The sequence below is a fragment of the Apteryx mantelli genome, chromosome 1 (genome assembly GCF_036417845.1).
Source record: "Apteryx mantelli isolate bAptMan1 chromosome 1, bAptMan1.hap1, whole genome shotgun sequence".
NCBI lineage: Eukaryota > Metazoa > Chordata > Aves > Apterygiformes > Apterygidae > Apteryx > Apteryx mantelli.
In genome coordinates this window covers 66864146-66883156 of record NC_089978.1, presented here as the reverse complement: position 1 = coordinate 66883156, position 19011 = coordinate 66864146, and the positions used below count along the sequence as shown (strand labels likewise).

The window sequence follows — 19011 nt, the reverse complement described above, 5'->3', positions numbered from 1 at the left end:
TGCCAGCTCCTCGCTTGCTGAATCTGGGTTGCCATTCCTCTTATCTTTAGACCCAGCTAGGGGGTTGGAAAAATAATGAGAAAACAACAGGGAATAGCCAACATGCAAGCATAAGCAAGGCTCATAACACGCACGCAACAGGCTCCATAAGCCCAAGCATTTGTGCGCCCCTTCCTGCCAGCCTCTCAATTCTTCTGGTAGCTTGGGAGTAATTCCTGTTCTAACATGCTGAGCTGGAAGCTACTGCAGCCAGTTACCTCCACATAGGAAAGGAGTTTCCGGCAATCTTGCTGAGAAGCCCCTGAGGCCAGGTTAACAATTTGGTTATGCCCAAAAATATTCAGGCTCTGAGAGTAAGACAAAAAAAAATACCTTTTTTGATTGTTTCTTCTTCACTTTCTCGTCACTCTAAGCAAAAGGGCTCACAAAAGCTTTCTGCTACTACAAAAGAGAGGCCAAAATAGAAGCTTTTGCAACAGTGTGACTATTCCCAGACTGTAATAATTGAAAAAAACTTCAACCTCCATGAGAGACCTATTGTAGGGAATGAGTAAAGGAGAAAAACCGTGGTATTTTTTTTCCCCCTTTGCTTTCATGTCTGCACTCTTGAATTTATTTCCGAATTGAGATTTCAGGGTCCTCCCAGCTCATACATGGCTCTCTTACTTGGATTTTAGATCAGTTTTCAGACATGAATTCCAGAACATGAAAAAGATTTAACAGAGCCCTACAAAAGATAAATGGAAAACACATTAGGCAGCCACAAAAGCCAGCTGCTGTAAGGCAAAGTAGAATGCTTGAGATAATGCAAAGCTCACCCCAGAATCTGGTTTCTGAATCTTTTAAAACTTTCCCCCCCCCCCCCCCAACAAATCCCAGAAGATCCTGGTGTGTTCTTTATTTGCTTTGTAGGGGGAAAAGAGAAAGGCAAATATGGGTGTAAGATCTTATTTCATGAAGAACAGTGCTAGAAGATACCTTTATTCCTGTCTTTCCCCATGATGGAACCTAAGACGAAATGCAAGCCCTGTAAGTATCATTAATTTCACTAATGATACTTCACTGTTTAGGGGCCTCAGGAAAGCAATCAGTCTTTTTAATGATATTCTGTTATTGCCTGGCAAAATCACAAGCATGACCAGAGATACTGGAAGGACCTGACAACTAATTAAGGCGATACTACACTAATTTACTTACAGAAGCACTAGAAACTATTTCTTCCACCCCCAAAAAAGCCTCTAACTGAAATTACAATACCACTCACCTTCCAGTGCAGAGAAGTTGGATTTTTTTTTTTAACTGCACCAGTTCTTTCCCCCTCCAAGTAAGTTAGACATCAGCATATATTTGCTATAGCTAAATATACTCAGAATAGATGATTAGGTAATCACAACCCTGAGAAAGGATATTTGGGAAATATGGCAGTTTGCTAGGTCTTTATATAACATAAAGAAGGGAAACAGCATCTCATATTTTCCTTAAACAGTACTTCATTTGGCTGCTATCAATTTAATTTCTGTAAGACAAATCCAGCACTTCAGAAGCAAGTGAAGTGAATACAATTATACATTTATTATTAAGAAGCCATTTCAGCAGAAAAGAGAAGTTTTTAATTGCACGGCAACAACGCCGCACACAAATCACGCCCCTGAACCGAGTCCTGGCAGCATTTTTTGGCCACAACGGCTGGCTCTTTATTGATAAGGGCACTGAACGCAGCACCTCTCAGTACTCGGTAAGGAAAGGAAACACGAGAGCTTAACGCCCCTTTCACCCCTCACAGACCAGCTTTAGAAACACAGTACGAAGATTTTTCTTCTGCACGCGAAAGGCCCCTCTGAACACTGCCGGCCCTCAGGCACGGTGCAACCGGGTCCTCGTTTTGAATAATTTTATATTCACGCTGCCAGCAGCGCAGACCACCGCCGCCAGCCGAGGCCAAGCCCGGCTCCGCACCGGGCTCCCCTCGCCGGGCCGGGCCGGGCCGGGCTGGGCTGCGGCCGCCGCTGAGGCAGCGCCGGCTGAAGCCGCCCACGCCGCCGGCCCGCGGGCGACCGGCGCAGCCCCACGCGGGGGCACCGATCCCCCCCGCAGCCCGCACCCAGGGGAGGGGCGGCTGCCACCATCTTGTCAACCGCCGTCCACCGGCCGCCGCTGCCCGACGCGCCCCGCCGAGGGCCCCGGCCACAAAGGCAGCGCGGCGCCGCCGCCCGCCGCGACGCCGGCCCCAGCACCCGCTTCCCTCCGCCGCCGCCCCGACTCACCTCCAGGCGGAGGGAGGCGCCGCAGCCCCGCAGGAACTCGCGAATGTTGCTCAGGCACTCGCCCTCCGTGCGCGGCTCCGGGTACACCTGCAAGACAAGAGGCGGCGGGCTCGGCTCGCTGCGCTGCGCTGCCCCCCGGCCGCGCCGCTCCTCCCCGCACCGCACCGCGCCGCCCGCCGGCGCTGCCCTCACCTCCCGCTCCCTCCGCAGGCGGCGGCGCCGAGCGCTCCCTGGGAAGGCGGCTGAACCGGGAAGTAAACACGGAGCACAGGAAATGGCGTGCGAGGGCAGGGGGATGCAGGGCCGCGCCGCCCCGGTCCCCTCCGCTCCGCTCCGCTCGGCAGGGCGAGGCGAGGAGGCGGCGGCGCCGCTCACGGCGGCCGGCACAGCCTGCGCGGCACCGGCCGGCGAGACGGGAGGGGCCGGGGGGAGGTCAGGTCTGCCTGGAAAATCCTAAAGAGGTTTTAAAACGCCACCAACGCCCGCGCCGCGGCATCAGCCATTTGGGCGGGGGGGCAGGTCGGGCAGCCCCGGCTGAGGCGGGGGCGCAGCCCCGCCTGGTGCCGCCCCCCCGCCGGGGAAACTGCCCTCCTCGGCCCTGTCCCCCTTGGGACCGCGTCCTGCCCCGGGCTGGACTGGGGGGGGGGGGGAGATAAATAAATAAATAAATAAATAAATAAATAAATCTCCCTTTTGTCATTATAAAGGAAAAAGCAGAAGCGGCATAGGTGGTTCTTGCCTTTTGCGGTGCTGTTCGTGCACTGATTGACCTCGCTTCACCCTTTAATATCGCTTTGGTAAGGGAAAAAAAAAAAAAAAATATATATATATATATATATATTAGAAACTCCCCAAAGAGCTCAGTGGAAAAATAACAGTACCCAAAAGTTAATGATCTGTCAATTCTAACATCTAGTATTAATTATTTTTTGCTTATCTCTAGTTTAACGAACCGCTGCGGTCTCTCCTCAGCCCTGAGAACAAGGAAGCTCACAAAGAGGAAAACCTTGACTGAACTTACAGGAAAAAAAGCATTTGGCAATACAGCCATGTGCTCACTGTAGCATTACTTATACTGGCTTGTAGTTCTATCTTTATCCTTAAACTTAAAATGTAGAACTTTATGCAGAAAAAGTTGCCTTCAGTGCCAATAGCTTAATTTACAATAACTTAAGTTCTGTGCATGCATGAGTATTATTTCACAATAACTTCACTTACTTCTATGAAGCAGTTTACCAAACAAAATATTGCTCAAACCGAGAGTAAATAGACCTGCAGCCCTGAACACATAGTTCTGTTTGAATGTGAAAGCCTAGCACAAAAGTGCACTGGAAGTCATTGGAAGTTAAGGTGGCAATGCATGATATTGTGTCCTTTGATTACACATTACACCAGGAAGGATCTTTTGTTAAATACACATGTATGTCAGGACTACATGTGTTCACAACCATAATACACCTCCATAGCACTTGGAACTCAACACAAGGTTGACTCCTTTTAAACACTGCATCAAGCTGAGGCCAAGATACTGCCTTCCCATGTGTTTATACAATATCAAAGATATTTCTGACTTCATGATATCACAAAAATTAGTAAATACAACAGCATGACTGAGTGAACCCAGTACAATGAAATTTAAAACACAAGTCACCATCACCTTCCAAACATAAAATTCAGAAGGTATCAAAGCTGGTCTCACAACTGGAGAGGACCGTAGAAAACAGCAGACTTCAGTATCTTTAGCTCAGGATCCAACCATGCCAAACAAGCATATGAGTTTTAAATGAAGGCCCCTGTTTCATAATAGAAGGAATTGGTAGCAATATCAGCTGAAGGAGTTTCCTTTCCTCAAGCATGCACACACTCACAATATAAACTCAATTTTTTTGGTACTATGATAAACTGCTGTGGGTTAAAAATAGCCATTTTACCATACAAAAATGTAAAAGGAGTATCAAGGAAGTCCTGCACGAGTAGGTCAGCCTGAATGGGAATATCAGTAAATTCAGAAAGGATACAAGTGATAACAGAACCCTCCTGGAAACATGAACTTCATCCCTCTCACGCTGGTTTTTCGTTATACTTCTTGATTGCTCTGATTGATTAACTTACTTCTTAGCAATTCTAGTAAGAAATCTCAACATTTGCATATCATTCCAACATCTACTGTAGAAAGGTTTCTTAAGATCTATATTAGTATTTCTGTGTATATGCTTCTAGCATGCTCCCTCCTCCATATTACTGGCTAAAACTTACACAATAATTATATAATTGCAATTTACAGTACCTTTTTTCTTCAACTATGTGCATAATGACTTTCTTTAATCACCTTTATAGGTCATACCTCCTCATCCCTTTATTGTACCCACCACTTTTTTCTTGGTTGCTTCTTCTACTTTATCAAGGCCTCTTTTCACATTGAGAAACCTTAAAACTACTTATAGTCCCCAAACAAGAATAACCTCTAACAAGAAATCACTGTAAATCTAGAAATCTATCTTAAAAGAAACAAACTTGTCTCATAACATAATCAGGTATATCACTTTAACAGTTGTTATTCCGAAAGTCCCTAGCAAGTTAAGTGCAGAATTCTGTAATTGTAGAGACCCAGATATATGAAATACTATCTCATAAAAGACTGTGCAGTACCTGGAAATAGGCCAAAACAACAAAAAGAAAAAGCTAAGCAGGGACACCTGATCAGAGGAGGAAAAAAACTTGCAGTTAAAGATTAAAGAAACAACAACCAAAAACCCTTAACCTTGCAAAGAGTCCCCTTTCAGATCTGGAAGTTTAAAACATGCCAAATACATGTCAGGGAAATTTCAGCCCTACCAAAACTCTAATGCATCTTTCCATTTAAAAATCATCTTCCCTCAACAAAATAAAATAAGGTTCAGTAAATCTTTTAAAATGCAAATTTTTCTCTCACAAAATAAGGGAATAAATTTCAGCAGTAAAACAGGGCTCTGTCGGAGCGATGACACAACAGGCTAAATTTTCTCAGCTCTGTGAGTACAGTGGCATTTTTATCCAACAGGAGATAGAGGCATATGGGTAAAGAATCTAAAAATATCTGTGTATTCTGCTAGAAATTTAAAGAAAAGTATAATGAACCCATAAAAGAAGCAAATCCACCAAGTTATTTACCTGGGAAATCTTAATATGATTCTGACAATCATATACTTAGAAACATAGTGATCTGGGTAATAAACAACCTGAGTTAGAATCTTAAACTTAGTTAAGTGGAGCAAGCCATTGTTAAAGTCACACCTATGGTATTAGACATCCTTTACATAAAGTTATGTGAAACTTAGAACACCTACCTCTCATAGGTAACATTTATAGCCTCACAGACTGTTCAAAATGTAATAGAATATAAATGCAAGCAGACCACAAGCAGGTATTAGTCTGCCTGAAAAATGGCAAATACGTGTTTCATTACGCTCACTGATTTTCTAAAAGAGAGGATAAACAAAAATAGGTAAAGTAGGGCCATGATCTGAAATAACTTAATAAAAAGTAGACTATGCACATAAAGCCAATGAAAAAAAGAGGTTACATATTTTCCTCCCCAGTGTTTGTTTCATCCTCCTGCTAGCATAGGCCAGCACTGTTAGTTCATTAATAGGGGCTGTCCTCTTATTACATGTCTATATGACTGGTAGTACAAAGAGGCCTCAGTATCCAACTGGAACCTCTATGTGCTACAGTAATACAAATAAAAAAGAATAATAGTAATTAGAAAAGACAGGAATTCCAGAGGGACCTGACAGATTCTTAATTAGGGATTGGGGCTCCACAGTGGAATTCAGAGAGACAAGTGGAAGGTAATGCACAGAGCAGCAACAGTTTAAACCACTAAGAGGACAGGTTCTGATTAAGATTTAATCTCTCGGGGAGTAGTTCTAGAAATTATGGATAGTTCACGAGGACATTTATATGATGCACTGCAGCTATTAAGAAGTAGAGAATATTTTCTGCCATTGAAAAGAGATGGAGGATAATATAGGATACAAATAGATGGAACCTAGCTAAATATTGCATCTGTTTTGATCCGTTTAAATCTATGATTTAATCAACAACACCACATACATAAAAAGGGGCACTGCAGAGACAGACAGTATCAAAAAAGGTATGACACTGGCTTTCTTAGAAAAAATGAAAAAGGCTACCATTCTTTCATTAGACAGGGAAAATGTACAAAAAAAATGAGAGGAATGTATAAAACAAAACATACATTTAAAGGAGAAAAAGACAGTCCTTTGATTATAAAGAATAAACACCAGAAATGAATAAAAACTAAAGACTCACTTTTTCAGCTATAACTATGAAAAACTAGCTGTTTACTCATATTTATCTGATGAACAGTTTGACTAGATGGATGAAAACTGAGAGGTGTAGGAGATTTTTGAAATATAAAATGGGATCTACCATGAAGGCAATTGGAAGAGATTGAATAATAGCAGGATTACTACATACAAGTTAAAAAAAAATCAATCATATATCTAGAATGACATATAATCTGTACAACATGGTTTATTGTGTAAGAAGACCATCTCAATTACAAGAAGGCAGTGACTAATAAAACAGGTGACTACAAACCAGTAGATATGTGCAGCAGACTTAAACATGTTTTGGTCAAGAGCATAGCTGCTTGATTCTGATCAGTTCAAAGACTCGACCTTCAAGCAGGCATGCTGGGGGGGAAATCCTGTAAAGAGGCAACCCTTCACTTTAAAGAGCCTTACAGAAAAATGACACCATAAAGGAATGTATTGTAGAGACAGGGTGGACTAGCGTGCTGTCCATCTATCAATGTTCCTGATCATTTCTCTTGTATACTGCTGATTCTGCCTACAGTCTTTTACACCACATCTGTCTCACAACAGGAAACATTTTTTTCTGCATGTTTTAAAACATCTTGTCCGCACAGAGTATTACTGTAATCTAATCAGCAAAAATACAATAAATGAATGATACAGCAAAGCTATAGAGACAGTCCTGTTTATCATATTCCACACTATAGCAGCCACATTTCGATTCCACAGCATCCCGTCTCTCTGGATGGCCAAAGCAGAACAGCATCAAGGGCAACAGATTTTCTGGTGGAACACAGCAGTACAGAGCATCACTGGGGCGAACACCTCTACCACAAATGCTACAGACTGGGGTTTATCACCAGAGTTCTTGTTCAGGCTACGGATGAGATAAATGTTCTCACTGGGAGGAGGAAATCAGGAATTCTCACGCTAACTCAGGCTGCAAAGAAGCAGATGGTTCACCATCCAGTAACTACTGCAGCCTCTCTCACTACTCCTTCTTCTGTCTGCTCCATTACCTGTGCTTAGCAGTGCCCTTCCCTTGAGACAGACACACCAACGCTGATCTCCTGCTCCATCTTCATTCCCATAGCACCTGCCCTAACAAATTTTATCAGGCAGGGATGTAAAAGAGTGTCATGAAACTGGTATCCTCTACAGCCATAGAGGAGGACATAAAATGTGTTTCTCTGTGAAATTCAAAAAAGAATTAGACATGTAGAGGGACATTCATTGTGTCTACCGCAAGGCATCTATCTTAGGTGCCTACATGATCTCCCTACATGATCAATGAACAGACAGGCTCAAATGACTGTATATGGAGTCATATGCTCTTACCAAGGACAGCACAGCAATAAAAACAGAAGTTGCAGCTGCCTTTTGAAGGGTTGTATCTTTCACGTCTATAAAGGAGGATCATTCTGCACTTGAACCCAAACACTTCATGCATTGTACATCTTGCTGATGACATTAGCAGGATTCTGTAATTTAACTAAAAACACAGATCTGGATTCTTAGTAAGATGCAGTTTTGTTTTAAAATCAAGCATATATAGACAGCACCGGATGTTACAATGGTACTATCTCTGCAGTACTGTCACTCTTTAGTATTGACTTTTCCCAGTCTATAAAACCTGCTACCCAAAACTTTTCAATAGTGACACGCACAAAAATTACTGTGTGTTACACACCTGTATTTTGGCATGAGGAAGCTGTGAAAACCCAGCATCAGGCACTGTCAGTGCAGAAGATAACAGCTAGATCCAGGAATAGACCTCAGCTCTTAGAAGTCTGGCACTAGACTGCCCAAATTTTACACTTCCAGTGTTCATACAAGAATTCGTCTAGGTGCCCTGGCTCTCTGTAGAACACAAAGGGGAAGGTAGGTGCCTTAAAACAAGACATAAAATTCTCATATGCCAAGAAGGGTACCCCTTGCTTGGAGCTAACCAAGAGTTAACATAGAAAAAGGCAAGAGCAGGGGTGCATCTGTGTTCTTGACATTATCCTGGACTTTAACAGAGAGAATCTCCATCTGCTTATTGTCCCAAACCCCAGTCATGTCCTAGACTTAGGAGAGCCCTTTGACTGTCCTCTCAAAGAACTCAACAGGGTATCCTCTCTAAGAAGTGGCAGATGCCCAGTTTTTACAAAATAGCTCAGCATAGGGGTTCCCAAGCCTCCTGCCCTCAGACACCACTATCAGTGATGGCAACAACTCTGTATGGATCTATAGATCCCACTGCCTCATTCCATAGCCTTAAGTGGGTTAAGGCCACACATCTGAATCTCTTCTGTTGTACATCCCGTATACGCCACCAGTCACTGTGCCCCATCCTTCCACCTGCCCAACCACAGACCACAGAACACCACCTTTGCAGCCAGCAACTCCAGCCCCAAATTTCAACCCATCATTTAGCTCTGCTCTTCTACCAGATAACCTCATCTCGCCCATCAGGAACCCAGCACCCCTCCTTTACTTGCCGATGGGCCACACCATCTCATCAGCCACATCTCCCTGTTCCTTTGACTTCCACCCTGTTTCAGCATCTGGAACCAGAAGCACTTGGACTCACTAAAGACTTCTCTAACGCTTTTAAGTTCTTCTGCACATGCCCAGAAAAGCCCACCTGACTGATTTAGGCATCATTACTAGCAACCTGTACTCAAATACATTGATGCTCTGCTTTAGCTGCTTTAGTCCTTTCTTAGAAATAGCCTTCAAAAACTAAGTTAAGCTTACACTGCTAAGTCTGGGAAGGAAATTTACACTTAATATTTCAACCAGCTCCGTAACAGCATTGATAAACTGGTTCTTTGAGTCTCAAACAAAAACTCAAGCCACATTTTCTTCATTTTCCCCTGTAAAAATGATACTGTAAGACTGATACAGCTGTTTGAACTCATCCTTTCAGATCTGCACATGTATTAAACAATGTTCAGGAAAACAGTATGTACTTTGCACTGAAAGTGCTGTACTTTTGCTACTTCCCTTGGACCCTGATCAAATTCCTATCAAAGTCTGTAAACTGACTTGCAAGAGTTGCGTATTTGATCAAGTCCAAAGATACAAACACAGTAAATTAAGGGTGCCATGACATTCTAGATAATTATAGTTTTGTTTTCATTAGTTTCCATTATATTTTTGTATTTCATACAAAAACTGCATTAAGACAATGTTATGAAACTGTATTAAGAGAATGCCAAGCACTTAAAATTCAGCAAACGCAAGACAGAAAGTTGCCTTTGCAACTGTAATCAAGATCTTCTTGCAGGCCCACCCTGTGAACTGAACAAGGCAGGAGTCCTATTGAAATACTACCACGTGAATATGCATATTTAGAGTATTTTACGTATACCCATAGGAGGGTCAAGTTACAGTTGCATGAGCAATCTCTTTTTTAGCATTTCCTAAATTCTGAGAGCTAATATTCCTAAATCCCATGTTTTTGCTTACTTGCTTGCTATTTTAAAGAAAAAGATGAAATCAGATAATGTGCCACTACCACAAACTCCATGCAATATTATCAGAACCACACTGCTGAGACTAGCAAATTGCTACTCCAGGTGTGAGATTCAAGCAGTGGTTGGAGAAGACCTATCTAAACAGATATCTGGGGAACCCCATTCACTGGCATTCCTCTGTGAAGGGAGGTTGACAAGTAGGGATTTTGCACCCCTTCCCATGCAATCCTGCGGTGTTTCCTGTGCAATGCTTAGTGTCACTGTGTTGATGTAGCGTGAGCCTGGGCTCCAGGAGTCCAATCATTCAGGGTTTGTTTATACTGGAAGAGCTCTGCTGCTACAGCTATGCTGGCACAGCTCCTCAGTGTGGATGTAACATATGCCAGAGAGGGAATTCCTCTGCCAGTCTAACTGTACTACTTCCCTGAATGACATTAACAAAGCCAACAAAAGCACTTTTCTGTCAGCACAGCTGCATCAGCGAGGAGGGGAGCTGGGGGCGGTGATTTTACTACTTTTTCCCTTTAAGTGTGTGAACATATCCCATTGGACTACCACAGCACTACAGAGGAGACCATATTATGGGCAAGATGCTAAGATTTTCCTGTGGAACTCCTTGCAGAGAAGGAAAACAGAGACTTCGTACGTTAGACCTGAACTTAGCTTCACAGGACAAGAGGGGACTCTGCCCGCCGATTATCCATGGTCTGCAGTGACGAACGGAGCTACGAGAACTTCTCACAGAAGCGGCCAGCTACCTCACCTCGACTTCGCCGTGCCATTCAGGGGCAATCGTTGCAAACACTTTATACTAAGAGATAGGGAGCAAATCTTGCATTGCTCCACTGAGTAAAACCATGAAGAGTTCAGGAGTGTCACACTGGCTAAGGATCAGGGAGTAAAGCTCAGCCAGCCAAGCTAAAGTCCAGCCAGCGTGCAAGATTGACGCGGTTTCCATGTTGCCAACTATAATATTTTCGCAAGCCCTGTGGTGTTTACTATTTTTTAAGGCTTCTTCTCTTCAAATCACAGGCATTGGGTAACAATAAATTAAAACTGTAGCTTAAGAAATATATGTACTGAATTCCCTTCAGAGGTTCAAAGCCAGATTTTAAATACATGTATGCATATATATGTATAAATGCACACATTTATATAGATATATAATTTGTAAACTTCAGCCTTAAGGCCAGACTTACACTTTTTCTAAGGCTTGAATTACAATCTTAAGCATTTCTAATTGAATAATGTGGTGTGCTCCACCGCTAGCATGTTTTGGTAACCAGAGGGAGACCGCTGATGCCAACCTGAAGCTCTTGCCTTTCCACACACAGACGCAGCATGCTGGGGATGGTCTGGGTTAACAGTAGGGCTGCTGGAGGCCTCAGGAATTGCCTTTTCTGCTGTCCCTATTACACACCAATGCAAAAAGAACACATCTAGCAACTGTGGAAAGGGCATTAAAAAGTGTGAGACCAGCAAAACTACATTTTCTTTCTGTATTTTTCTCACAAAAACAGTTTCATCATCAATAATAGTACTGATTTCCCCCTCCTCTCTGGTTCTCGCATATCCTTATTTAACTCAGTATAGACCCTTCTGCATTAACGGGGTCTGATTTTCAAGAAAGAAGAGACACCAAACCCAGATACAAGTCCTCTGCTTCCTTGACATACTGTATTTCTCTGGGTAAATCAGTCACCCAGAATTACAAAGCCAATGAATAAATGGAAAAGGCAACACTATTTTCTTTCTGTGTATCTGCTGCACTCCTGTATTCAAAAGGCGAAAGGAGAAATGTAAGTAACAACTTCTTAACAGGCCCAATGATCCCTTGAAGTAGCCAACAATAACACTGATGAGAATAAAATCTAATCTGGGAAAACACAGGCTAAACAACTTTGCTCTGGCTAATTTTCCAAGAGTGTTCCGCTAGCCCTCCAAGTACTTCCACCCAGGAACAACAGAATTCGCACACACCAGGGCTCCCTGAGCAGCCACAGCAGGCACAGCTTCCCAGCATGGATTATTCTTCCCAGAAGCACAAATAATCTCCTCAGGAGCCTGTATGCAAGGACTATTGCTGGGAGGGAGAGAGCATATGGGCATTAAAATGCAGATTTTGCTTCCTGTCTCCCAGGTCTAGTCCTATGACAACCTTTTGCTGTTGCTGTAATACCAGCTTCTGCAATACCTTCTCTATGGATTTCAATGAGCGAAGGCAGGACAGTCTTTTAATTCAGCCGGGCATACCCCAACAGCCTCGCCAGGATCACAGGGGCAAAGCCATCCTGCCAGAAGCACTTCCCAAATTCAGATTGCTCAGATGCCACTGGCCCCTGGCAATGCTACCTTACAAGTGACTGCTGGACCACTAGTGGGATGCTCACCAAGGTTTCTGAACTCTGCCTGTGCTCCACAGTCAGCTCACAGCTAATGCAGCACTCTCTGCAAAGGTAGTAGGAGATAAAAATCACTGCTTGTTATTATTTCTAACTCCTAAAGACCTTCCCTTCCTTCTTTCTCTGCAAAGCTGGAAACACCACATTCAGGTCACACCCTCGTCAACAGGACAGAAGCATTTGGCCCCGATATGTCAATGTGAAATCAGGGACAAGTGAACATAATTCCTACTTTGTCAACAAAACGAGTGTTCACAACTATCGTGAGCACAAATGGAGTGGGATAGCTGCCATACCTAACAGCTTGAACCCTCCTTTTGGGGAATATGAGTCTTTTTAAGTGTTTCTGCTCATATACAGCAACTCATTTGCCTTGTGAGTCATGAACAGTTAATTCCTCCCTAAATTAAAACTCAGAATGTCTCTTCAGTCATTTAAAAGAGGAGGATGATATTAATATATTAGGTATTTTTAAAAATATACTAATCTTTTCTCCCATCAATCTTGATGCTGTATCTTTAACCAGTCAAATTAATGTCAACTTTGCTGCCCAGCCTCCAGTCAGAGAACAGCTTTGTTACAACTGCATATTCCCCCTTGAGTCTTAGCCAGCAAGAGAGTTTTATTTATTTTCCTTAGGCCCGACTCGCTCCGTTCCTCTCACGCATTCGTGATGCAGGAACAGTCAGAGGAAACGGCTGTGTTTTGGATCAGCCTCCCACGTGCAGTAGAGTAGCTTCTGGATTGTTTAATCTTATACTCGCCGCAACAGTTGATGATGGTCTGTTCTGCAGAGGACAGCCCCGGCATGCTTCCTCATCAGACGGCTTCAAAGAGCGAAACCAGCTGCTCTCACCCCCTGTAGCGCCCCTTCACCCAGGGGGACGGGGACCACACAGTGCCAAATCGCTGGGCAGAGGCTGGATTCCTTCCCCCAGTGCATTTTCCTTAGCATAACTCTTAACTGCATAAAGCTGTCCTCAAAATAGTGCTTTTTGTTGAACAACTGACCAAAAATGAAAGTACAACAGAACTTAATGGAGTGCGAAGTCTAATATGACAAGGAAAATTCCCACTCTAGTTTTAATCTCTATTTACAATGTCAAAAGTGGGTCAAACTGGTCTGTGATGAAGGAATTTATTTGGAAAATGATCTCTGCAATGAAAAGCATCTAAGAAGTGAACAACTGCACTGCAATGCTAGCGCAGTGGTCCCCTCCCTTACCATTAAAGTAATTCAATTTCATAGTGGAGGGCTGAAATGCTGTAACTTGAAATTGGAGCCTTTCATTCAAACGACTTTTAGTGTAATTCTCTATCCTACAGATCAACTGACCAGTGCATTCCAGTACAAATCTCTGTGCTTTAAAAAACTGACACATAGCTGGTTTTGGTTCAGGGTTTTGTTTTGGGGGCTGGGGGGTTGCTTTGTTTTTTTTCTTTTTTACTAATTGTTCTTCCTTTTGTTCCCTTCCCATGTTCAGGATAAAATTACCCAGCAGTGCCATCACACTGCCTAACCCAACTATTTTATTTTACCGTGTCATATTCTCTCTTGAAATGCAAAGGAATCATAATGATATGCAAAGGGAGCCAAAAAATGAGAGAAAATCTGTACTAACATTACTTTCCAAATTGTTTTCATTCACAGTTCTTGGAATCTGGTGAATTTAACACCTGTCTTTTGTTGTTCTTCAAGATAGAATTTAATATAAACAAATTTAGTCAAAGCTTCCTGACAAGTTGAGTGTTTTTCTGCACAAAGATCGTGTACAAATACACAGCAAACTAAAGGAAGAACATACTAACCAGCCTTGAAATCCACTGATATATCTACTTAAGGAAAATCTGTTCTTTGACCTTCAAGTGCTTTATTCCTTTTATGGTCACACAACCTTTATTTATTAAAATTCTTCTACTAATTACTCTCAGGGTGCCCAGAGGCTTTAAAAGGACAAAATGCCAAAAAATGTATTATTGCATTACTGTTCATACAGAATCCTTTTTCTAAACAGTTTTAAAAAGAAAGAAATTTATAGCACTTTCTAAAAAGCATCTTTGAAGAAAACCTTAATAAACTTTCTTATGTATAATTTGTATTATTTATGTACTATTTGGTTTTAGCTGCTGCAGTGTATTTACAGGAAAATGAGCTCTGTGAGTCTTCAAAGAGTTAGTCTGCTCATGTCAGATATTTATAGAAAGTTATGATCTTAAATGATTTTGAGAACTGAAGCAGCCTTGATCTGTGAACCAAACTTTGCATCGTTTAGACTTCAAAAATGTCCAGTTTGAACTGTAGGCTTTGAGAACGGATAAGGAATAAAGGGTTTATATTTAAAATGTACCCAGTGTAAAAAAATACTACATAAATGAAAAGTAGTAGCAAAAATGGCATTGAAAAATAACAGAAAAACAAGGAGGGATGTGAATGTTACGTGTTTTTATTAGCAAAACAAAAAAAAAAGAAAGTATTATAGAGAATAGCTCAGTCTTATCTTTCTTTCAGTCTCTGACCTATCATTATGTGGCACATGTTCTGGATCTATAGAAAGAGAATCTTTACAAAGTTTGAGGGGAAAATGAGTTCACGACTCCCTTGGACATGTCTGAGAATTAGAAAGGGCAGCATGAAAGGCATACTAAAACAAATACAGTTCTCCTCACAGAAGTAAGCAAACAGCCCTACAAAATGCACGATTTCCCCCCTGAACTTAACTAAAGCAGAGCCTGAGGGGAACAGGACCATGGACTAACATAGGTTGGTCCGGGCCATGGGCAGTCTCCAAATAGCACTAGCTCCAGGAACTCAGAGGCCAGGAAGCTCCAGCTTTCCTCCCTCCCATTGCTGAAGCCGCCTTCCCCCCCCGGCTGCCACCCCAGCCCATATGCAAACCTCCCTCTCCACACCACAAGGTCCATTAAGGCATGGATGGACAGACCCCAATGAGCCCCCAGCGCAGACCCACAGACAGCTCCTTGCACACCACACTGGGAAGAGGGTAGGCTGGGGCAGCTGTGCTCCTGCACAAACCCTCCTCTGGGTTCATGTCACGAAGGGATCCCTACCTGAACATCAAAGACATTAGCTACCCTGATATTTAACAAAAAAAAAAAAAAAAAAAGTGAAATTTCCATTAACAAACTCATTTACATTAACAAAGCCATTCCTAGTTATACCCCACTCAGGAACGTATATTGAGTTGGAAAACACTATTCTAACACTATTCTATTGACTTATTTCCATCAGGCTCTCTTAATTATTTTGTTGTACAGTACAGCCTGTCTCCCAAGTTGAGTTCGGGGTCCCATTTTACTAGGCTTGACATCCACATGCAGGGAAAGACTTTTTCTGCCCCAAAGTTTGGAGTCCAAAGCACTTTCGAGAAGCTGCACTCAGAGAGGACTGGTAAGATGTTGTGCTGAGTTAGTTTTGTTAAGACTTGGTGCTAACCAGACAAGAGGGAGCCTGGGGAAAGGAAGCCCCGAGGGACCCTGCCTTTGCAGCTGGGGACCCCTGCTCACGTAGGTAGCTGGGATGACTCAGGTGGACCCTGTCCACGGCCCCATGTCCTCCCTGCTGCCAGACGTGTCACCCCAGGCAGCTGAAAAGGACATTTACCTGCTCCGGAGCTGCAGTTTGCAGGGTATTGAATGAAATGAATAGCAGTTTGCACCTACCCTAGCAGAGCTGCGAGTGCCCCAGGAGCAGATACGTGCCTCTTCCAGCTCTATTACACAAACAGCAACTCCTGGGCAGAACTGGGGCGGCAGTGGCTCTGGGCGTCCCAGCTGGCTCCACCTGTCACCATGCCGGAGCCCAAGTCACCCACGCTCCCACCACAGTCAATACGCCATATCCACTCCTGTCGCCTGGATCCATCAACAACACCCTGGGCTCCCCAGTAGTTTCTCCAGCCCTATATTGTCTCCGAGTTAGCTTGCAAATTTTGGGGGGCAGGAATGGCCTACTCAATTCAGGTCAGCAGGACCCCCATCCCGGACCAGGTTCTCTGGGCTACAGTACAACACAAAACAACAACCACTTCAGTACGTAGCAAATTCAAGAACTGAACCAAGACAGCCAAAGCCAGTGCTGCGCCCAATGCCCCAGTTAGCTCAACGTACCAGGTTTTCAACTTTGTGGGTCAGTGGGCTATTTTAAAAAGAGCCACCAAAGGTAATGAAAACCTACTGTCAGCAGGCTTAAATGTCTGTAGTGGCAAGGTCTGCAAGCTGAAAAAGTTGAAAAATACGGAATATGGAATTTTCCTGTCAACACAGCAGAAGATCTTCATTCATCTTCTCTTCACTACCTTGTATGGTTCAAAAGAAAAGTTTTGCCAACATACACAGTTCAAGCGTATGTATTACAGGAAAAAAAAAATCGAGATGTATGTTACATTGTTGAACACTTCCTCCAGCAGGCAGCATGAAAGCTGGGGCACTGAGCCCAGGTGAGACAATTGCATCATTCCCAGTCTTGAGGTACAGTATCAAAAAATCAAAATTCTCTATATCAGAACCACAAAAAAGAATTATGCATGCATATATATAATACATGAAATTTACCTGACATACTATATTTTTTCAACCACAACACAGAATACAACTGTGGGGTGTGTTTTTTTTCAAATCCAAAAAAGACGGGATTTTTCCACTACAAAGCGCTAAGAGACCTAAATAATTGTGAAACAGCCTGCATGACAACTAAGCGTAGTACTACAAAATATCCTCCAAACGTCGAAAGGGATGAGCTGCATCGCACCCCAAGCGAGGTGAGGCACTGACTACTCCGGCAGTCGCGGAGACAAGTTTTCAGCCGGCTTTACAGCACCGGCAGAAAAGGTCCAACCTCAAAAACGCACGTTCAAATTCAAGAGCGAGGGCTTCATGTTAAAGCGAAGCTTTTTTTTTCTTCTTTGCCCCCCCCTTCTCTGTGTCCTCTCTGCGTGAAACCCTTGCAAAGCCGCGGCTGCGAAGGGAGGGAAGCCCTTTCCGGGGAGGCAGTTTGCACCCCCAGCCGCCCCCTCCGCGGGCCCTGCCGGGGGGCACCGGGGCTGCGCGGCCGCCCGGGGCTGAGCCTTCCTCGCCCTCCTCCTCCTCCTCGTGCCCGCCAGGACTTTGTGCCGAGCCGCGGCTCCTGGCCGCCGCCGCCCCGCGTCCCCGGCGGGTCTCCCGGCGGCGGCCGCGGGCTCGGCGCGCCCCTTCCCCGCGGAAGGCCGCGGGCGGGGGGCGAGGCCGGGCCGGGCCGGGCGCGGCCGCACAAAGGGCGCCGCGGGGCCGCGCAGAGGGCGCCCGGCGGCACTTACTTTCTCGATGGTGCCGGGGAGCAGGCGGTCCAGCAGCCTGCACAGCACCACGCCGTCTTTCAGAGACGACTGCAAAAATCCCTCCGGGTCCGAGATGGTCTTTTTGGGCGACTCCAGCACGCCCAGGGTGATCAGCCACGTAACGGTCTGCTCCGCTGAATTCATGGCCGCGGCCGGGAGGAGCCGGGCCCCGGCGAGCGGCGGCAGCGCACCGGCGAGGAGACCCTTTGACTACTGATTTTTGGGGTGCCCCCCCGCTCCCAAACCCTCTCTTTCCCCGCGGCCGCGGCTTCAGGCGGAGGCCGCAGCGGCCGGCGCTGCCCCCGCCTCCCCCATGTGAATGCAGATGACGACGCCCCGCGCCCGGGCGGCCCGGCCCGGCCCGGCCCCGCCGCCGCCGCTAGACGCCCGCGAAGCCGCAGTGCCGCCCCCCGCCGCCGCCGCCGCCCCATGACATCACCGGCGGCGGCGGGAGGCGGGGGGCGAGGGGCGGGCGCGCCGGGGGCGGGGGGCGCGCGCCCACCCCCCCCGCCACCTCCCCCGGCCCCGGCCCCGGCCCCGGCCCCGGGGCGGCCGGCGCTGCCCCCTAGCGGGGGGCGCCCCGCGCCGCCGCCGCGCCCGAGCGGCGCGGGGGGCTGGTGTCGGCCGCCCTGTAGAATTAGGGAAAAGTCACCGGCTCCCCCTTCCCGGGCAAACGGCCCAGGAGAAAAAAAAAGAAGAAAAAGAAAAAAAAAGCGGTTTTCATCATAGGCCGTGTTCTGGTAAAATCGCCTTCTAGGAAGGCTGGCAGCGCATCCTTGGCCCGGCCGGGCCCTTCTGCACGTTCTTCGCGCCTGCTTGCACTTTGAGCGAGCAGCGAAGCCGACTGCTAGGGCAGCGCACGGCGGCTGAAGCGCTGGGCCGCCTCGCCACTCTCCTTTCCAGCCATCATGCCTGCAGCTTGCCACATGTGCCCCCGGTTCGCTTTCTGCGAGTTTCCACGATCCCAGTTTATGGCACCACTTGAGAAGCCAGTGTAAATACTTGGAAATATTGGGAAGGTTAATCTGAAAGAACTGCTTAAAGCATCAGTGTCATTCCCGTTTTTATTCCAGAGAAACCCATTCCTTACAACTTTGCTCGACAAGATCCTGTTTGAAATGGGTGTTTTTCTGTGTTAAAATAGGCCGTGCGCTGCCCAGGGGAGGCAGAGCCTCCCCATCGCCATGAGCATCGCCACTGCAGCACGTGTGCTGCGAGATGTGATG

At 45.4% G+C, this 19011-nt stretch overlaps 1 protein-coding gene across 9 annotated transcripts in view; it reads right to left on the bottom strand.

The window, feature by feature from the left end:
• ARHGEF7 (Rho guanine nucleotide exchange factor 7) overlaps nucleotides 1-17980 on the bottom strand; it is a 132488-nt gene extending 114508 nt beyond the window's left edge. For 8 of the 9 annotated variants that reach the window (XR_010883800.1, XM_067294020.1, XM_067294015.1 and 5 more), the window contains exons 1-2: nucleotides 17765-17980; nucleotides 2265-2351 (exon numbers count right to left, since the gene is read on the bottom strand). Coding sequence is in view for 7 of the 9 variants with exons in the window: in XM_067294020.1 (XP_067150121.1) it covers nucleotides 2265-2351; nucleotides 17765-17929 (252 nt within the window). In the remaining 2 variants the exon portion in view is untranslated. Of the gene's footprint in view, nucleotides 1-2264; nucleotides 2352-2456; nucleotides 2511-17764 lie in introns of those variants that run through there. The other variant, XM_067294068.1, reaches the window with a different exon arrangement.
• Between the last annotated feature and the right edge of the window lie 1031 nt (nucleotides 17981-19011).